The 25378-nt window shown below is 48.0% G+C and overlaps 1 protein-coding gene across 2 annotated transcripts in view; it reads left to right on the forward strand.

Annotated features, from left to right (window-relative positions):
* LOC119963477 (chondroitin sulfate N-acetylgalactosaminyltransferase 1-like) overlaps positions 1-25378 on the forward strand; it is a 232650-nt gene that overhangs the window by 205237 nt on the left and 2035 nt on the right. For both annotated transcript variants that reach the window (XM_038792649.1, XM_038792648.1), the window contains exons 5-7: positions 5708-5886; positions 21430-21524; positions 22759-22840. In XM_038792649.1, the coding sequence (XP_038648577.1) occupies positions 5708-5886; positions 21430-21524; positions 22759-22840 (356 nt within the window). The remainder of the gene's footprint in view (positions 1-5707; positions 5887-21429; positions 21525-22758; positions 22841-25378) is intronic.

The raw sequence follows: 25378 nt of genomic DNA on the forward strand, positions 1-25378 counted from the left end.
ACAGTGCAGAAGAAGGCCATTTAGCCCATTGAGTCTGCACCAAACCCTGGGAAAGAGCATCCTACCTAGACCCACTCCCCCACTTTATCTCCGTAACTCCACCTAACCTGCACACCTTTGGACTGTGGGAGGAAACCGGAGGAAACCCACGCAGACACAGAGATAACATGTAAACTCCACACAGAGAGTTACCCAAGGTTGGAATCGAACCCGGGTCCCTGGCGCTATGAGGCAGCAGTGCTACTGAGCCACTTCTTGTGCCATTGTGCCCAACAAGGAGTCAAATGAACTTCAGGAGGGTGACACAGAGGTGTTTGGAGTAAAGTAATGGGAAAATATATTGACAGGGACAGATTTTGCTCTGGTAAGGAAATAGATTATTTTAACAGTGCTTTATATGTATGCAATGGGAGCATTCCATAAACTCTCTCAAAGCAGGAGTGTTAGCTCTCAGGCAACTAAATCCCTGCCTTAGTGCTTCAAGAATGGAGCTGTGTTTGATTTGTTGACAAAATTCCCTGGGCGCAATTCTCCGCTCTCCACGCCGGGTGGGAGAATCGCGGGAGGGGCCCCCGACTAATTTCACAACCCCCTGGCACCCCCCACGATTCTCCCACCCCCTGCTCGGAAGAATCGCCGCTGGAATCATAACTGGATCGGGGTTTTCTGTGGCAGTTTCCAATTTCAGGCTCTCAACACCGCCACGTCTTGCGGGGCGGCTGAGGGGAAAGACGGCTACCGCGCATGCGCGGGTTCGAGCTGTCAGCCGTTGTGATGTCAGCCACGCATGCGCGGGTTGGAGCCGGCCAACCTGCGCATGCGTGGCCGACGTCACATAGGTGCCGCTGTCGCGTCACTCTCGGCGGCCGAGAGTTACGGAGCGCCACTCCTAGCCCCGCCGGGAGGGGAGAATAGGGGGCGAGGATCGGCCTCCGAGTTTTCCCTTTCCCTTTCCCTAAGACCGGATTTTTAAGCCTGTCTCACAGCAAAACAAAGCTCACAGTTCCTCTGCTGGTTGCTGGATACTTCTTCAACTTAAGCAATAACCCCCTGAGTTTCACTCCTGCTGGTGTTTACAGAACAGTGTGCTGCTGTCTTACAACTCTCCCTGTCCAATGCCTTATTCAAAATGTGTCACAGTGTTGAGAGCCTGAAATTGGAAACTGCCACAGAAAACCCCGATCCAGTTATGATCCCAGACATGGTGGCACTCTCATTATTGCAAAATTTGATTGTTCACCCCTCGGAAAATTCAGGGACCTGAAGAAACAGTGCTCCCTCTTGGAAAATTGAGACGGACAAGTTTTTTCCAAAGCCATGTTAAACTCTCCAATGTCCTCAATGGACGACTGATTCCTTGTTCCAAACTGATAGCATTCAGCAATCTCCAATTAATTGGGAGTGTAGTGCAAGCTTAGACAAAATGTCTGACAGCGGTGTGTCTTTTAACTTAGCGGGAGGAGAGCAAATTCTTGAGAATTTCATATATTTCTATAGGCCTGCTTCCATTAAAATCTATCCCTTTTCCCCACTGCCTGATTACTAGCTAGATTATCAGGATCTTCAAGGATATTATTAGCAGTCAAAAACATCTCAAGCCATTCCGCATACACACTGAAAAACTCTTGGTCATGGCTGTACTCTCCCTGACACTCAATAATGCCTGTTGATCTTTGAAGGTTAGTCCACCCACATGTACAAACAACCCTTTCCCTGAGACCGGATTTTTAAGCCTATCTCACAGCAAAACAAAGCTCACAGTTCCTCTGCTGGTTGCTGGATACTTCTTCAACTTAAGCAATAACCTTTCCTTAATCATTTCAACTCAGTTCTACCTAAAAGCAAAATTTAAAAATAAAGCTGCAAATTCTAATCAGTAATTTTAGGAAATTCCAACGTGTTGGGAGCTCATCAAATCTACTCTGTGATCTATGTGGACAAATAGGCATTGTGTTGAAATAAAGTAAATTTACCAGAAGAATGGGGTGAGATGAAGGAACACTCTTTCTGAAGAAACTGTTCTGTCCAAAGTGAGTTGCACCTACTTTGTCATAGAAGCATAGAAAATGGGTGCAGGAGTAGAGCAGCACGATAGCACAAGTGGCTAGCACTGTGGCTTCACAGCGCCAGGGTCCCAGTTTCGATTCCCCGTTGGGTCACTGTCTGTGCGGAGTCTGCACATTCTCCCTGTGTCTGCATGGGTTTCCTCCGGGTGCTCCGGTTTCTTCCCACAGACCAAAGACATGCAGGTTAGGTGGATTGGCCATGATAAATCGCCCTTAGTATCCAAAAAGGTTAGGTGGGGTTATTGGGTTACGAGGATAGGGTGGAAGTGAGGGCTTAAGTGGGTCGGTGCAGACTCAATGGGCTGAATGGCCTCCTTCTGCACTGTATGTTCTATGGTCTATGAGTAGACCATTCGGCCTTTCAAGACTTCACCAGCATCCAATATGATGATGGCTGATCAAGCAAATTCAGTATCCCACTCCGGCTTTCTCTCCATAGGCCTTGTACCCTTTAGCCGTAAGGGCCATGCCCAACTCCCTCTTGAATATATCCAACGAACTGGCCCCAACAGCTTTCTGTAGTAGAGAATTCCATAAGCTCGCAACTCTCTGAGAGAAGAAGTTCTTCCTCATCTCAGTCCTCAATGGCTTACCCCTTATTCTTAGGCTGTGACCCTTAGATCTGGACATCCCCATCAGGAACATTCTTCCCGCATCTAGCCTGTCCAGTCCCATCAGGATTTTATATGTTTCTTTGAGATCCCTTCTCATTCTTCTGAACTCCAGTGTGGACAAGCCCAGTCGATCCAGTCCTTCTTCATATGTCAGTCCTGCCGTCCCGGGAATTAGTCTGGTGAACCTTCGCTGGACACCCTCAATAGCAAGAATGTCCTTCCTCAAACCAGGAGACCAAAACTCAAGGTGTGGCCTCACCAACATATAACTGCAGCAAGACATCCCTACTCCGATACTCAATTCCTCTGGCGAAGAAGGCCAGCATGCCATTAGCTTTCCTCACCGCCTGCTGGCCCTGCATGCCAACCTTCAGCGACTGTTCCACCATGACACCCAGGTCTCGTTGCACTTTCCCTTTTCCTAAACTGCCACCATCCAGATAATAATCTGCTTTCCTGTTTTTGCCACCAAAGTGGATAACCTCACATTTACCCACATTATATTGCATTTGCCAACTATTTACCCATTCAGCCAACCTGCCCAAGACACCCTGCAGCCTCTCTGCATCCTCCTCCCAGCACACACTGCCACCACTTAATGTCTGTAAATTTGGAAACACTGCATGAAATTCCTCCACCCAAATCATTAATGTATATAATGAACAGCTGGGGACCCAGTACTGAACCCTGTGAGACCCCATTTTAACTGCCTGCCACTCTTAAAGGGACCCGTTTATTCCCACTCTCTGCTTCCTGTCTGCTAACCAGTTCTGTATCCACGTCAATACATTATCTCCTATACCATGAGCTTTAATTTTGCTCACTAATCTCTTGTGTGAGACCTTGTCAAAAGCCTTTTGAAAGTCAGGGTACACAACATCTACTGTTTCATCCTTGTCCACTCTACTGGTCACATCCTCAAAAAATTTCAGAAGAAGGGCAGCACGGTAGCATGGTGGTTAGCATAAATGCTTCACAGCTCCAGGGTCCCAGGTTCGATTCCCGGCTGGGTCACTGTCTGTGTGGAGTCCGCACGTCCTCCCCGTGTGTGCGTCGGTTTCCTCCGGGTGCTCCGGTTTCCTCCCACAGTCCAAAGATGTGCGGGTTAGGTGGATTGGCCATGCTAAATTGCCCGTAGTGTAATAGTAAGGTTAAGGGGGGGGGGTTGTTGGATTACGGGTATAGGGTGGATACGTGGGTTTGAGTAGGGTGATCATGGCTCGGCACAACATCGAGGGCCGAAGGGCCTGTTCTGTGCTGTACTGTTCTATGTTCTATGTTCTATGTTCTATTTGTCAAGCATGATTTCCCTTTAGTGAATCCACGCTGACTTAGACCGATCCTGTCCCCACTTTCCAAATGCTCAGTTATTTCATCCTTAATAATTGACTCCAGCATTTTCCCCATGTCAGGCTAACCGGTCTATAATTCCCCATTTTCTCTCTCCCACACTTTTTTTTTTAAAAAGTGGGGTTACAGTAGCTACCCTCCAATCCATTGAAACTCTTCCAGAGTCTATAGAATGTTGGGAAATGATCACCAATGTATCCGCTATTTCTAGGGCCACTTTCTTAATTACTCCGGGATGCAGAGCATCAGGTCCTGGGGACTTATCGGGTTTTAATCCCATCAATTTCCCCAGTACAATTTCCTGACTAATAAGGATTTCCTTCAGTTCCTTATTAATTCTCAGGGTGCGGGGGTAACCGGCAAGGGTGGCATTTATTGTCCATCCCTAGTTTCCCTATAGAAGATGGACCTTCTTTTTGAACCACTGCAGACATTTGGTGATGATGCTGCCCAGAAGATGTTAGATAGGAAATGCAGCTTATTGAGCAGTGACAATAATGGATCAGGTAAGATAACCCAAGTCACGAAGGTGTGTGTATTGCAAAGGAATTTGGTGCTGATAAGTTCACATGACATTGCTGCTCTTGGCTGAAATGCTTTTTGCAATTTTTGGCAAAAATTGTTTTCTATTTTAAGTTTCCCTTCTTGCTCACAGCAGGCTCAAATCTAATGGCCGGGATTCTCCAACCCGACGGCGGGTCGGAGAATTCCCGGGGGAGGGGGGGGCCAGAATCGCACCCTGACGCTGGCTTCCCCATTCTCCGGTGCCGATTCAGTGGTGCCCGCGGGATTCCCGCCACGCTGGACGGGGGCTGTTGACAGCCGCCCCCCTGGCGATTCTCCAGTCTCCGATGGGCCAAGTGCCCGCCGAGGTTGGCCTGGTCCCGCTGGTATGGGTTACTCAGGTCCAGCGCCGGCCCTAGGGTTGCTGGCGCCCCGGGCAAGCTGAACTTCGGCGCCCTTGCGGGGGGGGGGGGGGGGGGGGGGGGGGGCCCGGGGGGGGGCGCCCTGGGGAGGGCGGCCACCGCGCATGCGCTGGTTGGCACCGGCCCAACTGCGCATGCGCGGGACCCGAGTCTCTGGCGCCCCCTAGCACATGGCGCCCCAGGCAACTGCCCGAGTTGCCGGTACCTTGGGCCGGCCCTGCTCAGGTCCCACGTGCCGGAACCTGGAAGGTGCGGGGGACGTCCTGGAGGGTGGGGTGGGGGCCACGGTGTCCTGGCCCGCGATCAGGGCCTACCGATCGGCGGGCGGACTGGTTCCGTGGGGACCTAATTTACTCCGCGCCGTCCCCCTGGAGGGCTCTGCCATATTGCCTGGGAGCCGGCGCGGAGAAGGGAACCCCCACGCATGCGCATAAATACGCCCGTCTTTCCGCACCAGCTGGAGCTGCGGGGACCACTCCGGCGCTAACCTAGTCCTCTAGGAATGGGAGCATTCCTCATTATCGAGGACCATTGACACCGGAGTGGTTGGCGCCGCTTTTCACGCCGGAGTGGGGACATAGCCCCATTATTGGAGAATCACGCCCATGATGTTTTATTATTCAGATAAGTTGTGATTCACATGCAGTTGTGACATCCTCTTCTTATTTCGGAACAATAACTGCTGAATATTTATGCCGGAGAAAGTAACAGTGCTGGAGTGAAATGTTCACGATTTATCTTTCGAATATAGAGAAGCAAATTACAGGAACTACACGTTCATCCCATTGAAAGAGGATTTCTCTCGTGGGAAAGGATTGGATGTAGGTGCTCGGGCTTGGAAGGGGAACAACGTCCTGCTGTTCTTCTGCGACGTGGATATTCACTTCACCGCGGAGTTCCTGAACACGTGCAGATTGAACGCCCAGCCAGGTATCTCACTCATTCCATAAGAGGGAATAAAACCCTAGCTCTGTCAAAAAGCCAGCATGGGAATGATGGGCTGAATGGCCTCCTTCTGGCTGTGAGATTCTATGGCCACAGCATTTGGTCATTAGCACCTGCATGTCAAGAAGTGTAGGTACCATTTTGTGTGCAAAATGGTGTCAGCGCCAAACACGGGCGTTTCCAGTGTGGGCTGCATGGACGGTATTTTGGTGAGGGTATTAATGCTGGAGTTAGAAGAGGGAGTGTTGGGAGTCGATCTGTAATGCTGATTTGAGGCCAGTAGTTGCTATTTTCGATCTTGATGCTTTAGTTCATGCCCTCTCTTATGCATGCACAATTGAACATTCATTCAGGAGCAGGAAGGACCCCCCACCAGAGCAATTTAAAGGGATCACCAACCCCTTTTGGGCCTGTTGCTGCTTGACTTCTATTGGGTGTGGCTGAGTTTGTGAAAGTGCAACTTAAAGTTGGTGAAGTCAACAGGAAGTGTTGCTGAACACGGTGAGAGACTTTCTTCTCTTCAAGGGTTCTGCTCAGACCACTTATTCCTCATCGTGGGTTCTGTTGTTAACAGCGGCATGACCAGGAAATTGAGCAGACGTAACACAGAGGAGGACAAGCTGCTTGAAGGGAGAGGGGGGAGAAAGTGGGAGACCATATTCATTTAGAGTCTTCATTTATCACATTGTTTGCCTGTAACTTCATTTTTTTTAAGGATACGCTCATTGAAAGTCCCACTGCAGAGCTGCAGTCTGAGAGTAAGATCCACTCCGTCAGTGGCTGTAAAGGTGGCTTTGGCCATGAACGTCTACATGTTGGGATCCTATCAGGGTGTGACAGGTGACATCATTAACATCTCAATTCGCAGTCCACTGCCGTATAAAGGAGGTCACTGATGCTCTGTAGGAGAGAGGAATATGGCCCATTTTCTTTTTGCAAAGTGAAACAGGTGGAATTTGATTCAGTTTTCCAGATGCAGCTTGCCACTGCTGAAGAAACGTTACATTGTGGGCACCGCTTCGAATTGGAGGGAGGTGCCCCAAACACAAAGAGATCCACTGCCTGACTATGCAGTTGGTGTGCGAATGCCTGTTATCCTGACAGCGGTCCTGATGACCTTATTTAGACCTCTGTATTGGAGCCACCAGAAGAGACCAAAGGGCAGCTCATGGTAGACAAGGGCTATTGAGACAATGTGGGTGTTGCTGGCTAGGCCAGCATTTATTACCCATCCCTTTTCGTCAGTATTCACTCAGGAAAAAGATAATATTGTGGAGGAGAATGCTGAGACCCAGGCTATTAGAATAGATGGCATTGAGGTGCGTAGGGAAGAAGTGTTGGCAATTCTGGACAAGGTGAAAATAGATAAGTCCCCGGGGCCTGATGGGATTTATCCTAGGATTCTCTGGGAAGCCAGGGAAGAGATTGCTGAGCCTTTGGCTTTGATTTTTATGTCATCATTGGCTACAGGAATAGTGCCAGAGGACTGGAGGATAGCAAATGTGGTCCTTTTGTTCAAGAAGGGGAGTAGAGATAACCCCAGTAACTATAGGCCGGTGAGCCAAACGTCTGTGGTGGGTAAAGTCTTGGAGAGGATTATAAAAGATACGATTTATAATCATCTAGATAGGAATAATATGATTAGGGATAGTCAGCATGGTTTTGTGAAGGGTAGGTCATGCCTCACAAACCTTATCGAGTTCTTTGAGAAGGTGACTGAACAGGTAGACGAGGGTAGAGCAGTTGATGTGGTGTATATGGATTTCAGTAAAGCGTTTGATAAGGTTCCCCACGGTCGGCTATTGCAGAAAATACGGAGGCTGGGGATTGAGGGTGATTTAGAGATGTGGATCAGAAATTGGCTAGTTGAAAGAAGACAGAGAGTGATAGTTAATGGGAAATGTTCAGAATGGAGTTCAGTTACGAGTGGCGTACCACAAGGATCTGTTCTGGGGCCGTTGCTGTTTGTCATTTTTATAAATGACCTAGAGGAGGGCGCAGAAGGATGGGTGAGTAAATTTGCAGACGACACTAAAGTCGGTGGAGTTGTAGACAGTGCGGAAGGATGTTGCAGGTTACAGAGGGACATAGATAAGCTGCAGAGCTGGGCTGAGAGGTGGCAAATGGAGTTTAATGTGGAGAAGTGTGAGGTGATTCACTTTGGAAAGAATAACAGGAATGCGGAATATTTGGCTAATGGTAAAATTCTTGTTAGTGTGGATGAGCAGAGGGATCTCGGTGTCCATGTACATAGATCCCTGAAAGTTGCCACCCAGGTTGATAGAGTTGTGAAGAAGGCCTATGGTGTGTTGGCCTTTATTGGTAGAGGGATTGAGTTCCGGAGCCATGAGGTCATGTTGCAGTTGTACAAAACTCTAGTCCGGCCGCATTTGGAGTATTGCGTACAGTTCTGGTCGCCTCATTATAGGAAGGACGTGGAAGCTTTGGAACGGGTGCAGAGGAGATTTACCAGGATGTTGCCTGGTATGGAAGGAAAATCTTATGAGGAAAGGCTGATGGACTTGAGGTTGTTTTTGTTAGAGAGAAGAAGGTTAAGAGGTGACTTAATAGAGGCATACAAAATGATCAGAGGGTTAGATAGGGTGGACAGCGAGAGCCTTCTCCCGCGGATGGAGGTGGCTAGCACGAGGGGACATAGCCTTAAATTGAGGGGTAATAGATATAGGACAGAGGTCAGAGGTGGGTTTTTTTTGCGAAGAGTGGTGAGGCCGTGGAATGCCCTACCTGCAACAGTAGTGAACTCGCCAACATTGGGGGCATTTAAAAGTTTATTGGATAAGCATATGGATGATAAGGGCATAGTGTAGGTTAGATGGCCTTTAGTTTTTTCCATGTCGGTGCAACATCGAGGGCCGAAGGGCCTGTACTGCGCTGTATCGTTCTATGTTCTATGTTCTATGTTCTATCCCTAATTGTCCTTGAGAAGGTGGAGGTGAGCCGCCCTCTTAAACCGTAGCAGTCCCTGTGGTGTAGGTACAGCACAATGCTGTTAGGGAGGGAGATCCAGGATTTTGACTCAACGACACGAAGGAATGGCAATATATTTCCAGGTCATTTTCATAGAATTTACAGTGCAGAAGGAGGCCATTCAGCCCATCGAGTCTGCACCGGCTCTTGGAAAGAGCACCCTACCCAAGGTCAACACCTCCACCCTATCCCCATAACCCAGTAACCCCACCCAACACTAAGGGCAATTTTGGACACTAAGGGCAATTTATCATGGCCAATCCACCCAACCTGCACATCTTTGGACTGTGGGAGGAAACCGGAGCACCCGGAGGAAACCCACGCACACACGGGGAGGATGTGCAGATTCTGCACAGACAGTGGCCCAAGCCGGAATCGAACCTGGGACCCTGGAGCTGTGAAGCGATTGTGCTATCCACAATGCTACCGTGCTGCCATGATGGCCAGTGGCTTGGACGGGAACTTCCAAATGGTGGTGTTCCCATTTATCTGCTGTCTTTGTCCTTGTACATGATCTGGAGATGCCGGTGTTGGACTGGGGTGGGCACAGTAAGAAGTCTTACAACACCAGGTTAAAGTCCAACATGTTTGTTTCAAACACTAGCTTTCGGAGCACTGCTCCTTCCTTAGGTCGTTCACCTGAGGAAGGAGCAGTGCTCAGAAAGCTAGTGTTTGAAACAAACATTTTGGACTTTACCCTGGTGTTGTAAGACTTTTGCATGATGGTGGTTGTGGGTTTGTAAGGTGCTGCCTCAGGAGCCTTGGTGCGTTGCTACAGTGCATCTTGTAGATGGTACAATTCAGAATGTCCAATTCACCTAACAAGCATGTCTTTCGGGACTTGTGGGAGGAAACCGGAATACCCGGAGGAAACACATGCAGACACGGGGAGAACGTGCAGATTCCGCACAGACAGTGACCCAAGCCAGGAATCGAACCTGAGACCCTGGCGCTGTGAAGCAACCGTGCCAACCCTATGCTACCGTCCCGCCCACGTGGCGGCGGTGGCGATCCCAGGACATTGATGCTCATGTCTTTCCCGATATGGGCCACAGGGGACAGAGCTGCTGTTGAATTAATCTTGGAGAGTTATTATAGTGCATTCAAAAAATATTACGTAACAGGGTTGTCCAACTTACAGCCCTTGGGGCAGAGTCTGACCCGACAATGTTTCCGATCGAACTTGCCAAACCTTTGTAACTTGTGCCGACTGGTGCACAAGAGGGTTTCTGAATTTTCTTTTTTGAACACAACTGCTGAGATTTTCCTTCTTATTAACGGCAAAATAATTTTGCTATCAGGGTGACTAACCAACTCCTTTGAGGTTGTCCTGCATTTAAATTCACTCTCTCATTTCCCGGGTCAAATGCTGCTGGGATTCTACTTTTCCCTTTTCCCTACTTTGGTCCTTTAAATGTTGCATGTACGCAATACCCACTCATCTGCTGGTGGTTGCGCTCTCACAGATCTGGCAGCGCCCCCCCCCCCCCCCCCCCCCTCCCCTCCCCTTCTCCCCCCATCCGCCCCCTGCTCTAATGGACCCTTAAAAGAGTCCCTTAATTTGCTATGCAAGTGTTGGCCACCAAGCTATAGTACTTATCGAAAAAAAGCTGGCGGTTTCCTTGATTGCAGGCAGGAACTTGACGTCAAGTCTTCAATTGGTTCTTCGACCATTTGTTCTTGAGCCTCACTCTGTCTGAAATGTCAAGAGAAGGTATCTGTTTTCGTGCAATAAAATATCAAGTGACGTTATTCTACAAAACATTCTGGCCAATTTGATAGCCTCATGAGTTAGGTGGGAATCAATTGAGTGAACTCACTGAAACAAAATGTTATTGGGCAACAATCTTCTTTCAAAGCTGTTCTGACTAAGATGTGTTTTGTTTCGAACATCTGAAGTAATAGCCAAGAGAGGAAACCGTTTTCTGATAGGGAATTTGTGAAGAATACTTGGACATGTTTACATCTCTGCCATGTCCTCATAAAAAGTAAATGGCAGTGAAATTAATGATTCACATCAGGCCATTGCTACAAGGGCTGATCACAGTAAGAAGTCTTACAACACCAGGTTAAAGTCCAACAGGTTTGTTTCAAACACGAGCTTTCGGAGCACGGCTCCTTCTTCAGGTGAAGAAGGAGCCGTGCTCCGAAAGCTCGTGTTTGAAACAAACCTGTTGGACTTTAACCTGGTGTTGTAAGACTTCTTACTGTGCTCACCCCAGTCCAACGCCGGCATCTCCACAACAAGGGCTGATGACCAAGCATCCAACATTCAGAATTCTCTGATCAAAAAATCTAATGTCTGTCAGTTTTACAATTTAGGGCTCAATGACGGCAGGGATGTGATTGTTATAGCGGAACTGGGAGTTATCATAGAATTTACAGTGCAGAAGGAGGCCATTCGGCCCATCGAGTCTGCACCGGCTCCTGGAAAGAGCACCCTACCCAAGGTCAACACCTCCACCCTATCCCCATAACCCAGTAACCCCATCCAACACTAAGGGCAATTTTGGACACTAAGGGCAATTTATCATCTCCAATCCACCTAACCTGCACATCTTTGGACTGTGGGAGGAAACCGGAGCACCTGGAGGAAACCCACGCAGACACGGGGAGGATGTGTAGACTCTGCACAGACAGTGACCCAGCGGGGAATTGAACCTGGGACCCTGGAGCTGTGAAGCAATTGTGCTATCCACAATGCTACCGTGCTGCCCTATCTATGTGCGAGGAGGCACCCAAACCTTCAAAGTCGATGAGGAACTCCTTGACCTATGTCCAATGAAAGGCACCACAAAAGGGCAAGATATTTTCAATTAAGTGAACGTGTCTTGTTGAAATTCAAACTTCTATTGGTTAGGCTTTGCGATCCAGCAAACTGATGGAGCTCCTGCACTGACGGGCACGCACAATGTATTTGTGGGTCTAATGTTTAAATCAGTGCCTCAGGAAAGCATTACCCATCACTGCATCATTCACCAACAACAGCTGTGTGCAAAGACCCTGGAGATGAGACATGTGATGGAAAGATTGTTTCTATAGTCGATTTCATGAGGCCCAAAGGAGCTCAATCACAGTCAGTTCAAAATCTTTCTTACAAAGGTAGGAACAGACCACGATGATGCCATTTACTTCAGCCGTGTTCGCTTCACCAGATTCTGGCCACAACTTGACAAAATTAAACACCTTCATGACAAACAAAGGAAGAGAGTCATAGATGATGATCAGCATTTGGCTTTCCTGGTTGACTTCACCAACTGTGTTCTAGTATCTACTAAGGAATTGGAATTGACGAGGAAAGATTTGGTCATGGAGAAAATTGTCCCTTTCGCAAAGCTCTCAGGAAGGCATGCCGAGATAGTAAACACGAGGATTATTCGGCACAGATCGGCAGACTGAGAAATGAATTCAAACAAGGATTTGAGGAACACTGTGATGAACCATTTGGAACTGATGTCATTGAGGCTCAGGCCTACATTCCAATGGGCACTAATTGAGAATCAAAGTGACAGTGACATGAAAAGAGCTTTTGCAGAGTATGACCTTCTGACATTTCCCAGTCAATATGTTCTCTCATAGTTGTATTCAAATCGATCAAAACATGCCTCTGATTCGTTTCACTGTTTGGCAGCACATTTTGAACAGCTTTTCTCAAGAATGAAAAATGTCAAAACAAATGCAAGATCACTCCCGGCTGATGAACAACTATCTGGAATATTCCACGTCGTTACATCATGTGTGTGGGCAGACATTGACTACTCGTACAAGCAAAAATGATGCCAGATATCTTACTAACTAAGTGTTCAATATAGTGATGAGAAAGCAAGCTAATAAATTAGTTTTCTCATTTGACACTTGCTCATAAAAATATTTTGATTGATAGGGACATGAATTTCTAATCACTCATCTTTCCGAAATTTACAGGTCCTGTGAGTGAGGAATAAATTGAAATGCGGCCCCTCACACAAAACATTCGGACACCACTGTTATACAGGTGCTGTTGAGGGAGGGGATGAATATGGAATTAATAGTCGAATGACCATGACTCCATTGTCAATTGTTGTAAAAACCCATCTGGTTCACTAATGCCCTTTAGAGAAGGAAATCTGCCGTCCTTACCTGGTCTGACCTACATGTGACTCCAGACCCACAGCAATGTGGTTGACTCTTAACTGACCCCTCAAGGGCAAAAAGAGATGGGCAATAAATTGTGGTGTTAGAAGTCACACATAGTTATAGAATTTACAGTGCAGAAGGAGGCCATTTGGCCCATCTAGTCTGCACCGACCCTTGGAAAGAGCACCCTACCTAAGCCCACACCTCCACCCTATCCCTGTAACTCAATAACCCCACCCAACCTTTTTGGATTCTAAGGGCAATTTAGCATGGCCACCTAATCCACCTAACCTGCACATCTTTGGACTGTGGGAGGAAACTGGAGCAGCCGGAGGGAACCCACGCAGACACGGTTTTTAATATCCTGGCTTCTTCCAATCAGCTAAGTGGTGAGATCGCCTGACACCCAAACCCCTCACTTGAGAGCTTAACAGAAGAAATGATCAGCTCCTTATCTACGCTGCACCTTGACTCCACCGTGCTATCATGTTGATGTGGCTTGTCGATTTCAACTTCTGGTCGTATCAAATTCAAAATAATGCAAGGGCTAAGACTCCGATTACCACGCTGCTTGCCATTTCCATATAACGTAGGCGACATCTGCACTGTCGTAGTCCTTCCTGAGACATTGCCACTTGGGGCAAGAACAGCCGCCAATTCCAACAGCACAGATTAATCCCACAAAAACCCTGCTTGTTTTACTGCAGGAGAAACTGCAGCAAGTCCCTTCTCTCCTTCCTCCCCATCATTTACATCAGCTTGCGGCCACGTAGCTGAACTAGAAGCGAAGTTAAGTCTGTCATGACCAGCGTTACATTACAAGATGCTTACACAGTGAATTCCAGTGTTAGGTGCAGAACAAGATTGCAATGCTGGGATCTGCTCAGTTTACCCACACATATAAAACACACCGGCCGACATTGCGACCCACACCGGCCGACCATCAGGACTAACGCCCGTCAACGATCCCGACCCACACCGGCCGACAATCGTGACCCACGCCGGCCGTCCATCACGGCCCACACCGACTGACAGTCGTGACCCACATCCCCTTAACTTCATAAACCCGCCATTTTCACTTACCTTTAATGCGACAGGTGAGCCTGCTTGGTCCTTGCGGTCTCACTTACTTTGTCATTCAGTGTTACATTTCTGCATAGGTTGTACATCAGAGATCCTGGAGCTCACACCACCACTGCTTTGTCCTGCTGTGGATTCTGCTGAGCCACTCTCTCCAGCAGGTTTAGTTGTGAGATCCCGGCCTGTTTGTGTCTCTGGTCCTCTCTTCCTTATTACAAAATGATCCATTTTAAGTTCTCCAGTCCTGTTGTTTGCTTGCTGCTAACAAACTGGAGAAATCGCAATTGCGCCCTCAACACGTGACGTCAGTGTTCGGGGCGCGTGACCTGCCCTCTGCTGCCGCTTGAATTAAAAATAAAATCTTCTGGGCCAGCGCACTGACGTGAGGAGGAGGCGGCCTTTCCCACTGGGCTCCAGGCCTACTCTCTGATGAATGGGCATGCATGTGTGGCACAGCTGGCATTCTGAAAGCCGGTCGTGGCCGTCATTTTTAAAAGCTGGCCATAGCCATTGGGCACTGCTTCCCGTGATCGGGAATAATGCAGCGCATGGCTCCGTTACCCTCCCGACACCCACCCGTGACCCACCTGCAGTCCGCGACCCCGACCTTGATGAAAATGACTGCTTTGGACAATTAATTGATATTGAATTCATTGGCACAACCCGCAACACCCCGAATCCCTGCTAGTTCGATGAGTGAGAATAGACACAAAGGGGGCACTTCTCGGTCCGCATTGCACCTGGTGCAAATCCTGCTATGTCGGGCGAATTTCAGGAGGACCCAAAATGGGATTTGCGCCAGGTGCCGAACAGTTTCCGATGCTCCCAGGCCCTCCCAATAGATGCGATTTGTTTCATGCCCTCGCTGGGAGTGAATCAGATTAGCATGTTTAAATAGTCATTAAAATATGCAGGATCTAATATAAGCCGTATTCTCCATGCTCCTGCAATTCTCCCACCCACGGGTGCTACGTTGGGTTGGAGAATCGCCGGGGGGGGCGGCGCAAATCCCGCCCCCGCCGGCTGCCGAATTCTCCGGCGCCGGGGATTTAGTGAGGGTGGGAATCGTGCTGCGCCGCTCACAGCGGCCCCCCCCAGCAATTCGCCAGCCCGTGATGGGCCGAGTGGCCCCCCCATTTTCGGCGGGTCCCGCCGGTGTACGTTACGACAGGTACTTACCGGTGGGGCCTAGCTCCACGGGCGGCCTCCTGGGTCCTGGGGGGGGGGGGGGGGGGGGGGGGGGGGCGCGCGGGGGGATCCGGCCCCAGGGGATGCCCCCATGGTGGCCTGGCCCACGATCAGAGCGCACCGATCCGCAGGTGGGCCTGTGCCATGGGGGCACTCTATTCCTCCGCACCGGCTGGTGTAATGGTCCGCGATGTCCGGCGCGGACATGAACCCCCCCCTGCGCATACACTGGGATAATGCCAGCACACGCTGGCCTTCCCGCGCATGCACCAACTCGTGTCGGCCGGCGGAGGCCCTTTGGCGCCAGTTGGCGTGGTGCCAAGCCCCTTCCGCGCCGGCTGGCATGGCGTAAACCACTCCAGCGCTGGCCTAGCCCCTGAAGGTGCAGAGGATTCCACACCTTTGGGGTGGCCTGACGCCGGAGTGGTTCACGCCACTCCTTCGTGCCAGAGTTGCCCGCCCCCCGCCAGTTTCCAAAGAATCCCGCCCATGGTCTCCACAAATGGAGACCAGACGTGATGACCACACCCAGGGGGTGGTGGGGCGGGGGGGGGGGGGCAATGAAGGCCATAGAAACCCTGGGGCATCAGGGACATGGCAGGGCAGTCCTCGACACTGCTAAGTTGACACTGCTAGGATGCCACAGGGCAATGCCAAGGGGTGGGAACTGAAGAGGGCAGGGCAGATGCCATAGCGGGATGTCACTTACCGGCGGAGGGGTGCAGATGCCGCTGGTACCGGCGATTGGGGTGGGTCTTTGCCAGCGGGATGGGGTGTTCTTTGGTGTTATTCTGAGATGGAGCCATCCCGATCTCTGAGGAGCCAGTCCTGTCGCTGCGTTCCGGCCCCACCCCTCTCAATTCAGCTGCAAATCTACGTGTGAATAGATTGCAACCTGGATTGCATCAACCCGCCCAACGGGAATCACACTGCATTTCCCGCCGGAGACCATACTTAGAAATCTTTCAGGAGAATAAAATCAATTGAAAACGTTACTGCTTCAGTACTCAAGGCTATGTGTCTCAAATCATCTGTAGAAATGGCAGCCAAGACATTGAAATGTAAATGTTTGATTCCAAAAGTAGGCCAAGCTTTGTCCAAAGATTTTTACTCTGCTACGCTGATTAATCATGGAACCCAGGCTCTAAGCTTATTGACGGTTCTGGTTTGTGACCAGCTTTAACCATTTCCTGGTTTTATCTACACACCCAGAATTCAGGACGTTACAGAGAAGTAGGATTACTTACTTTCCATCAGCTTTGTTCAATCCTGATTGTTTTTGTGGAGTTCTCTGTATTTTTGTTGTTGTTGTAGCCTGGCTTTTCACTGCGTTGTGTTGACTCAGGTGTCTTTTAAAAATGGTGAACGGGTACCAATTCTGATATTCCCAACCCCATTCCCAAAGCTGTCTGATCTTCGGGAGTACGGAAAGAGTGCGGCTGGTTCCTGTCAAAAACCTGCATCTGGCACTCTCAATCTGGCCAACTCCATTGAGGGGAAAGCTTGTCCTCCTCCTTTGGTTCATGCCCCTCAGAGGAGCCGTGAACCTTAGTCACCAAGAAGGGGCCTTTTAAATGGTTCGGTCAAAAGGACCTCCTCACGTCCCCGATACCAGGTTCTGACCTTCCGTCCACCCCTAAGGCCCCTTCTGTCCCCAGGACAAGCTCTGCCCTTCCATGGAATCCTTACAGCACAGAAGGAGGCCATTTGGTCCATCAGGTCTGCATTGAGCCTCCGAAAGAGCACTCTATCTAGGCCCACTCCCCTGTCCTAGCCCCATAACTCATGGCCAATCCACCAAAGCTGCACATATTTGGACACTAAGAGGCAATTTAGCATGGCTATTTCACCTAACCTGCACATCTTTGGACTGTGGGAGGAAACTGGAGCATCAAGAGGAAACCATGCAGACACGGGGAGAACGTGCAAACACATCGGGGGTCACCCAAGGCCAGAATCAAACCTTGGTCCCAGGTGCTGTGAGGCAGCAGTGCTAACCACTATGTCACTGTGCTGCCCACCCACTCCCTATGGCTCTCATGCTGCCTCTGCCTTGCTATGGCACTTCCATGCCCATACACTATCTAGAACCAATGAGACATTTTTGTAAAAGAAAAAGGTTTTACAAATAATTAATTCATAACTTTTTCCTGTGTTTGAAAAAAAGTGATTTCACTGCTAGCTAATAAATGTGTCAATCACCCAGACCCTTTGAAGTATCAATAACAAAAACCACAAACCTTTGAAACCATTTAACCTAAGTAAACAAACATTGTGAAATTGACAGCAGAGATCAGAGAGCAGGAGCAACTAATTTCGACTTTGGTGATCAACAACTGGACTCTCCATCCTTTCCGTCTAAGGGGCCACATTTCAAATGTTTTCTCACTCAAGTAGTCAGTGAGTAAATTTCGGAAAGATAAGGCATTATAAATTCATCTCAGTATTAATCAAACATTTCTATGGGCAAGGGCCAAATGCGAAAACTAATTTATTATCTTGCTTTCTCATCACTATATTGAATACTGGTTTAGTAAGATATCTGGCATCGTTTTTGCTTGCAAAGTTGTCAATGTCTGCCCGCACACATGACATAGCGATGTGGCGTATTCCAGATAGTTGTCCATCAGCTGGGAGTCTTCATAAATTTGTTTTGACATTTTTCAGTCGTGAAAAAAGCTGTTCGCAGCAATATGTGTGCCAAACAGTGCAACAAATCAGAGGCATGTTTTGATAGATGTGAATAGGAATCCGAGGGAACATATTGACTGTGATATGTCAGAAGGTCACACTGTGCAAAATCGCTCTTTCTTTCACTCTCATTTTGATTCTCAATTAATGTAAGGTGGAATATGTCATAAGCCTCCCGAAAGTGGATCTGCAAACAACTTCAGTTCACCCACTTTCCCGGAAATCCGCAAGACTTTGTTTGAATTTATCTCTCAGTCTGTTGATCAGTGCAGAATACATCTCATGACTTACTGCCTCAGCATGCCTTGTTTATAGCATTGTGAATTGGGACAATTTCCTCCATAGTCAGCTCTTTCTTAGTGAATTCTAACTTCTGAATGAATGCTTGGCCATTCTCGTTCACTTTGTTGACAAATTGGTCCTTTCCTTGCAGTTTCACACTCAAGTCTGCAAGATACTTGGTGATGCCAACCAGGAAGGAATGCTTGCTTGAATGATGAGCCATTCAAGCACTCATCATCATCCATGAAGCTGGCGCCTTTCCCATTGTTTGTCATGAAGGTTTTTATTTCTTTAAGCATTGGCCAGAATTTGGCAAGTCAGGCTACCCTGCTGAGCCAGCGCACATGGCTGAAATGAATGATATCATGGTCTGTTCCTACCAAGTAAGGTAGGCTTGGAACTGTCTGTGATTGAGCTCCTTTGGGCTAAATGAAATTGACTGTAGAAAATTTCACCAAGACACGTTTGCTTAGTTGAAAATGTCTTGGCCTGTGGTGCAGGTCATAGGTCAAACAGTTCCTCAGTGACTTAAAATGTTTTGGTGCCTCCTCGTACAATGATTGACAATTTGATCAGAGAATTTTGAATGTTAGCTGCTTGGTTGTCTACTCTTCTAGTAATTACCTGATGTGATAGGTGCGTTTTCTCTGCCATCAACCTTTTATAGGACATGCCAGAGAGGTAAACATGTCCAAGCACTCTTTCACAAGTTCCCCATCAGACAATAGTTCCCCTCCCTTGGTTATTGCTTCAGCTGTTTGGGGAAAAAAGGTTCTCAGTCGCTGCCTCATTGCTTTGGCTTGCAGCTTTGAAGGCCGATTGTTGCCCGATAATGTTTTTTTTCCCAGTAAGTTCACTCGATCGATTCTCGCTTGACCCATGGAGCTGTAGAATTTGCCACCACATTTTGTAGAAAACTGCCATTTAGTATTGTATTCCTTGAAAACAGCTTCACAGCGCCAGGGTCCCAGGTTCAATTACCAGCTTGGGTCACTGTCTGTGCGGAGTCTGTGCGTTCTCCCTGTGTCTGCCTGGGTTTCCTCCGGGTGCTCCGGTTTTCTCCCGCAAGTCCCAAAGACGTGCATGTTAGGTGAATTGGACATTCTGAATTCTCCCTCAGTGAACCTGAACAGGCGCCAGAGTGTGGCAACGAGGGGCTTTTCACAGTAACTTCATTGCAGTGTTAATGTAACTTGTGACAATAAGAAAGATTATTATCATACAATGCATTCACCCATTGTTATTGCTTCTCTTTCCACACCTAGTATTGCAGAAGGCAGACTTTCATCATCGTGAGCTTTTACCTGGAGCGAGTCGCTAGCCTACCTGTAGCTTGAGGGGTACCACTCCAAACCAAGCATGGCTGACCAGGAGTCTCCCCTATTCGTGCCATCTGCAATTGACGGGTTGGAAAGGTTTTGCAGTTTGATACTCAACCTGTTGGCCACATTATAAACACAACTTCATTGGCCATTAAGTCCTGGGGGGTGTGATTCAAACCCAGAGCTTCTGGCAGAGAGGCAGGGGTGTGACCACGGCACCAGTAATCAATGCTCCTGTTGTGCTCAATATGGATGTTTTGATAAGCATTAAGGGTGGTGGCCAAGTCGACCAATTATCCCTTATTTTACCAGATTGACCCATAGTTGAGTCTACTGTTTGTCCCATAATCTGGACCTTTAAATTTCACACGGTCACAGTACCCACTCCTTCTGCTTACGCTCTCCCATCTCTTGCAGTCCCCCCCCCCCCCCCCCCCCCCCCCCCCCGCCTCCAGCCCCCCCAATTCTCACATCTCTGGAAACAACCCCCGCTCTCACAGCTCTGGCAGCACCATGCCACCCCGCCCCGCACCTCCCACAACTCTCACGGGTCTGATACCTGCCCCACTGTACAAACCACCATGGCAGACCTGCCCGCTGATTGTGTTCGAGTGTTGGTCACTCTGGGCGCTGTTCAGGATAGGTACAAGGTACATATCAAAACTCGAATTTTGAAGTCGAGAGAATGGAAATCTTAGCAGTGGGGTTCAAAGAGAAAGAAGTAAACTCTGACACTCAGTTACCTTCCATTTTTCACTGCAGTCGAAGGTTGGTAGGCCAAATAGAAACCTTTTGGTGGACTGGACCCTGGCCTATGGGCTGTATGCTGGACAACACTAATATAAAATAACTCAATTAAAGATCTTTAGGCATTAAACCTTAATATCCCAGCAAGGCCAGGAAGACGGATAGAGAGCCAATGAAGAAAGGTGACGGTCTGATGCTGGAAAGGATTGATTCTTTCTTTCGCCTTTACATGCATAACTCCAGCTGTGCGATCTGGGATGCCACAACTGGAAAATACCTTGTCCGAGGTGATGGCCAGAGAGGATAAACATATGAGACGCATTGGAGCAATTAGAATGGCCCTTAATCAGATCTGTGGGGCATTCAGCAACCAAGAATACAAAACAATATCTACTTCACTAGCTGATTAGTGGATTAATTGGCAAGTTATCTAAGGCCTTCATCTCATATGGTGCAAATAATCGGCAGGATACTCTAAATTAGATGAACATAAAAACAAAATATTCTCTCCACATTGGCATGGTGTCACTTATGATCTTCTTCCAATTGACAGGGATTAATAAAACATGGTATAACAATCTCATTAGCCAAATGAAACTATGAGGCCACCTTAGTGAGTCCACAAGTAACTGTATTTTCCTGCCAAGGTGCCAAGTTCCTCTATTTCCTTTCACTTCTTACCTCCTTTACTCTCCTTTCTGATCGCTCATCTCATTTTTGTTCCCTTACTGCGTCAGATCAGTTACTTTGCCACAGAAATATTTACTCTGAGGACGGTGGTTCCAGATTTAGTGAAATGGTGTCTATCCATCCTGTACTGGCCACTCTGGCTCTTGGGCTCCTCTTAGTGCGCCAGTGAACTGAACCCATCCCTTTGTACATCATTGCTGCAACCACACATTTACCCTCGTCTCTGCTGGTTCCCTTCCCTCTCTCAACTCCTTTGGCACCCTATCGTATCCTTTAGCTTGCTACCTGAATGCCACTCTGCAATTTAGGCGCCACTATTGGAGTGAAACTAGATGGCCTTCTTTTGACCGAGGAAATGTAGCACCCTTTCAGCATCCTGCTAAGCATTTCTCAAAAAGTTTAACATTTTATTTCTGTCTTGCAGGAAAGAAAGTTTTCTATCCTGTCCTCTTCAGCCAATACAATCCTGCCATTATTTATGGTCATCATGACTCCATTCCATCCATTGAACAGCAGTTGGTAAGTATCGTCTTGAGGTGTACGGTATGTTGAGTTCCAGGGCTGCTGGTCACATAAACCCAGCCATACACTGTTGGAAGCAAGTTCTCTTTATGCCCTCCTTACTGTGGTGTGGGAATGTGTGGCTTCTTCATTTCTTGTCACTGGTGATTCACAATCAATGGGCAAGAAGTGCAGACATCAATGTGGCAAGTTAGTGAAAATAAAGTATCTTCTTCCTGCTTCTAAAGTATGGTTCACAGTCCTCAGTACACTCAAAGTGGCTCTGTCCATGTCTGGGGTGTACCTACACCTCAAGGACTGCAGTGGTTCAAGAAGGAACTCACTACCACCTTCTGAAGGGCAACTAGGGAGGGCAATAAATACTGGCCTAACTAGCAATGCGCACATCCCAGAAAAAAAAAACATGGGGCAGGAAGGCATCAGAGTTCCTGTTCTCCCTTGATACTGATGCACGTTATTGTTTTCAGAAAACACTGACCCTTGTTCTGCTCTTAACATATTCTGCTAAATAGCTTTCAGACAGGGCTGACCTTTATGACGCTATTAACAGCTGTTTTAGTTTTTAATAGTATCATTACCACTCCCTTTGCCTTTTGTCAATGACATCTTTGTCATTTAATCTCTCCTGACTGCCAAACTATTCCTGATCTTCTATTTTGCTCCTCTTGCCCCACACCACCTTTTCAACAGCATAAAACTCATCACATTTTTGCCTCTCTGCGGTGACTCTTCTTTTCTCTTCACAGTTGCCGCCAGTCCTGCTGTGTTTTTCCAGTATATCCTGTTTTTTTGAATTTCCTTTCCAGCAGGGATTGCTTGATTGTGATTAGGAGCAAGAATCCCGGCGGTCCCGATCCTTCTCTCACCTGTAGGTGCTGAAGGCAGCTGACCCCGTTCTGTTGTCAGCCGAAACGAGCTACTCAGCAGAGTCTGCGTTTCACAGCTTCCCGGTGTATTTGTGCCATTAAAGACGAGGATGAATGACTAAGAGCGAGAGTCCTTTTTAACAGTGTGTGCTACTGGCAACTAGCGATGTTCACAGGCACATGCAGGATGGGCAGAATGGCCTCCTTTGTTGTATTGTTGCATGATTTTAACTGGAATATTTTTTGAAGTATAAGTAAACTGATAAACATTACCTTCATGGTACTGTGAAAGGGAGCAGAGTAAGAAGAGGCTATCAAAAACATGAAGTATGAAAAGTTAACTTGGATTCTTTGTTTTGCTCAAGGTGATTAAGAAGGATTCAGGCTTCTGGAGGGACTTTGGCTTTGGAATGACTTGCCAGTATAGATCAGACTTTATCAACATCGGTAAGTGTACATACAAGTGGACTTGCTTTCGGGAGCGACGCCAGTAGAGTGCTTCTTCAACCAGTAGCAACACTGCCACCTACTGCATTGTTGCCATATTGCAGGATGTAATCTGGCATGGTTGGGGCTACAATATTGGGGTCTTGTGAAGAGTACACAGATCTCTGCTGAGCCACAACAAAGAGGCGTTTAATTTTTTGAGACCCAATGAATGCCATTTGGTCTCAAATCCTCCATCCCTGTTCAACCACATTTAACTCACAGGTACCCACAGAACCAATAGTTAGATAAAATATATTTGTCTTTCTCTGACCCATTTTCACCCATGGTGAACCCCCCTCCCCCATCTCCACCCCCCCCCCCCCCCCCCCCCCCCCCCATCACAACCTGATCCATTCTCACTTCCCTTACCAAACGGTCCACTAAACTGGTCGGACCTGCATTTACATAGCGAAAGGAAAAATGCTGGAAAATCTCAGCAAGTCTGGCAGCATCTGTAGGGAGAGAAAAGAGCTAACGTTTCGAGTCCAATGACTCTTTGTCAAAGCTCATTTACATAGCTCCTTTCACATCTTCAAGAATTCCTAAAGCACTTTGCAGCAAATTAAGTACTTTCAAAGTATAGTAAGAAGTCTTACAACACCAGGTTAAAGTCCAACAGGTTTGTTTCAAATCACTAGCTTTCGGAGCACTGCTCCTTCCTCAGGTGAAAGGAGGTGTGATAAAGTACCAGCAGAGGGGACTATGTGGTAGACACAGCACTGCCACCATGGCGCCCCATTTTATGCCATCCTTGCCTGTCAAGCTGCTCACTGGAATGGGGCAAAGAAAGTTGCGCCCCTTATTCCCATTCCCTCCCGCCAGTCTCATCCCATCTCCCTCACCCCCACCCCCGCCACATTCAGGTGCAGGCACCAAACCTGTGGAATGATGTGTTGGCAATGGGAGAGTTCCAGCACACACTTGCCAGACTGAAAACAAGGTGCAAAGGGTTAAATTGTGAGGCTGCAGGAACCTGGTTTGTATTCCTTGTGTAAAATCGATGTGTACTTTAACCGGGCGCGGGTGAGGGAGCGGGAGTTAAAACAATAAGTGTTTAACTGGTTTGTTCCACAGAAACTATTTTGTTTGGTTGGGGAACCTACAATAAAAGGGACACAATCTTAAAATTAGAGCCACGTTATTTAGGAGTGGAAGCTGGAAGAACTTCTCAAACACAGGGCAGTGGAAATCTGAAAATCTCTTTCGCAAAAGGCTGTGGATACGGTGGGTCAACTGGAATTTTCAGCACGGAGATGAGTCAAGAGATTTGAATTGCATCATTGAATCCTGGAATAGGGTCAAAGGTCGAAATGGCCTACAAAGTTAGGGTGGGATCTTCCTCCCCCTCCGTGGTGTGTCTCATGCCAGCGGGATCTTCTGGCCCCACCGTTGTCAACGAGGTTTCCTGTTAAAAGCTACCCTCACCACCATGAAACCCAAGAGGAGGTGCGCTGTCGGCGGCACTATAAGATCCTGCCAGTTCCAGATCCCAGGTTCAAATCCCGGCCCTGGGTCACTGTCCATGTGGAGTTTGCACATTCTCCCCGTGTCTGTGTGGGTTTCACCCACACAACCCAAAGATGTGGGTTGCACGTTCTCCCCGTGTGTGCGTGGGTTTCCTCCAGGTGCTCCGGTTTCCTCCCACAGTCCAAAGATGTGCAGGTTAGGTGAATTGGCCAGGCTAAATTTCCCTCAGGGTCCAAATTGCCCTTAGTGTTAGGTGGGGTTACTGGGTTATGGGGGATAGGGTGGAGGTATGGGCTTGGGTCAGGTGCTCTTTCCAAGAGCCGGTGCAGACTCGATGGGCCGAATGGCCTCCTTCTGCACTGTAAATTCTATGAAACTATGAAACTTCTATGTGCAGGGTAGGTGGATTGGCCACGCTAAATTGCCACATACTTGGAAAAGAAAAATAATTGAGTACTCTAAATTTATGAAAACAATATATATATTTCTCTGCCCTTTATATTTTAATTGTTTGCCTTAGGCCACATTTGGAATACCGTGTCCAATTCTGGTCACCGCGCTACCAGAAGGACATGGAGGCTTTGGAGAAAGTACAGAAAAGTTTTACCAGAAAATGAAAAATGAAAATCGCTTATTGTCACGAGTAGGCTTCAATTAAGTTACTGTGAAAAGCCCCTAGTCGCCACATTCCGGCGCCTGTCCAGGGAGGCTGGTACGGGAATCGAACCGTGCTGCTGGCCTGCTTGGTTTGCTTTAAAAGCCAGCGATTTAGCCGAGTGAGCTAAACCATGCTGCCCAGTATGGAGGGTATTAGCTATGAGAGGAGATTGAATAAACTGGGATTGTTCTCCTTAGAGAGACAGAGGCTAAGGGCCGACCTGATAGAAGTTTATAAAATTATTAGGGATATAGATAGAGTGAACAGTTGGAGGCTTTTTCCCAGGGTGGAAATGACAATTACAAGGGGGTACAAGTTCAAGGTCAGGGGGGAAAGATTCCGTGGAGATGTGCAGGGAAGTTTTTTACACA

The sequence above is a fragment of the Scyliorhinus canicula genome, chromosome 3 (assembly GCF_902713615.1).
Source record: "Scyliorhinus canicula chromosome 3, sScyCan1.1, whole genome shotgun sequence".
Classification (NCBI taxonomy): domain Eukaryota; kingdom Metazoa; phylum Chordata; class Chondrichthyes; order Carcharhiniformes; family Scyliorhinidae; genus Scyliorhinus; species Scyliorhinus canicula.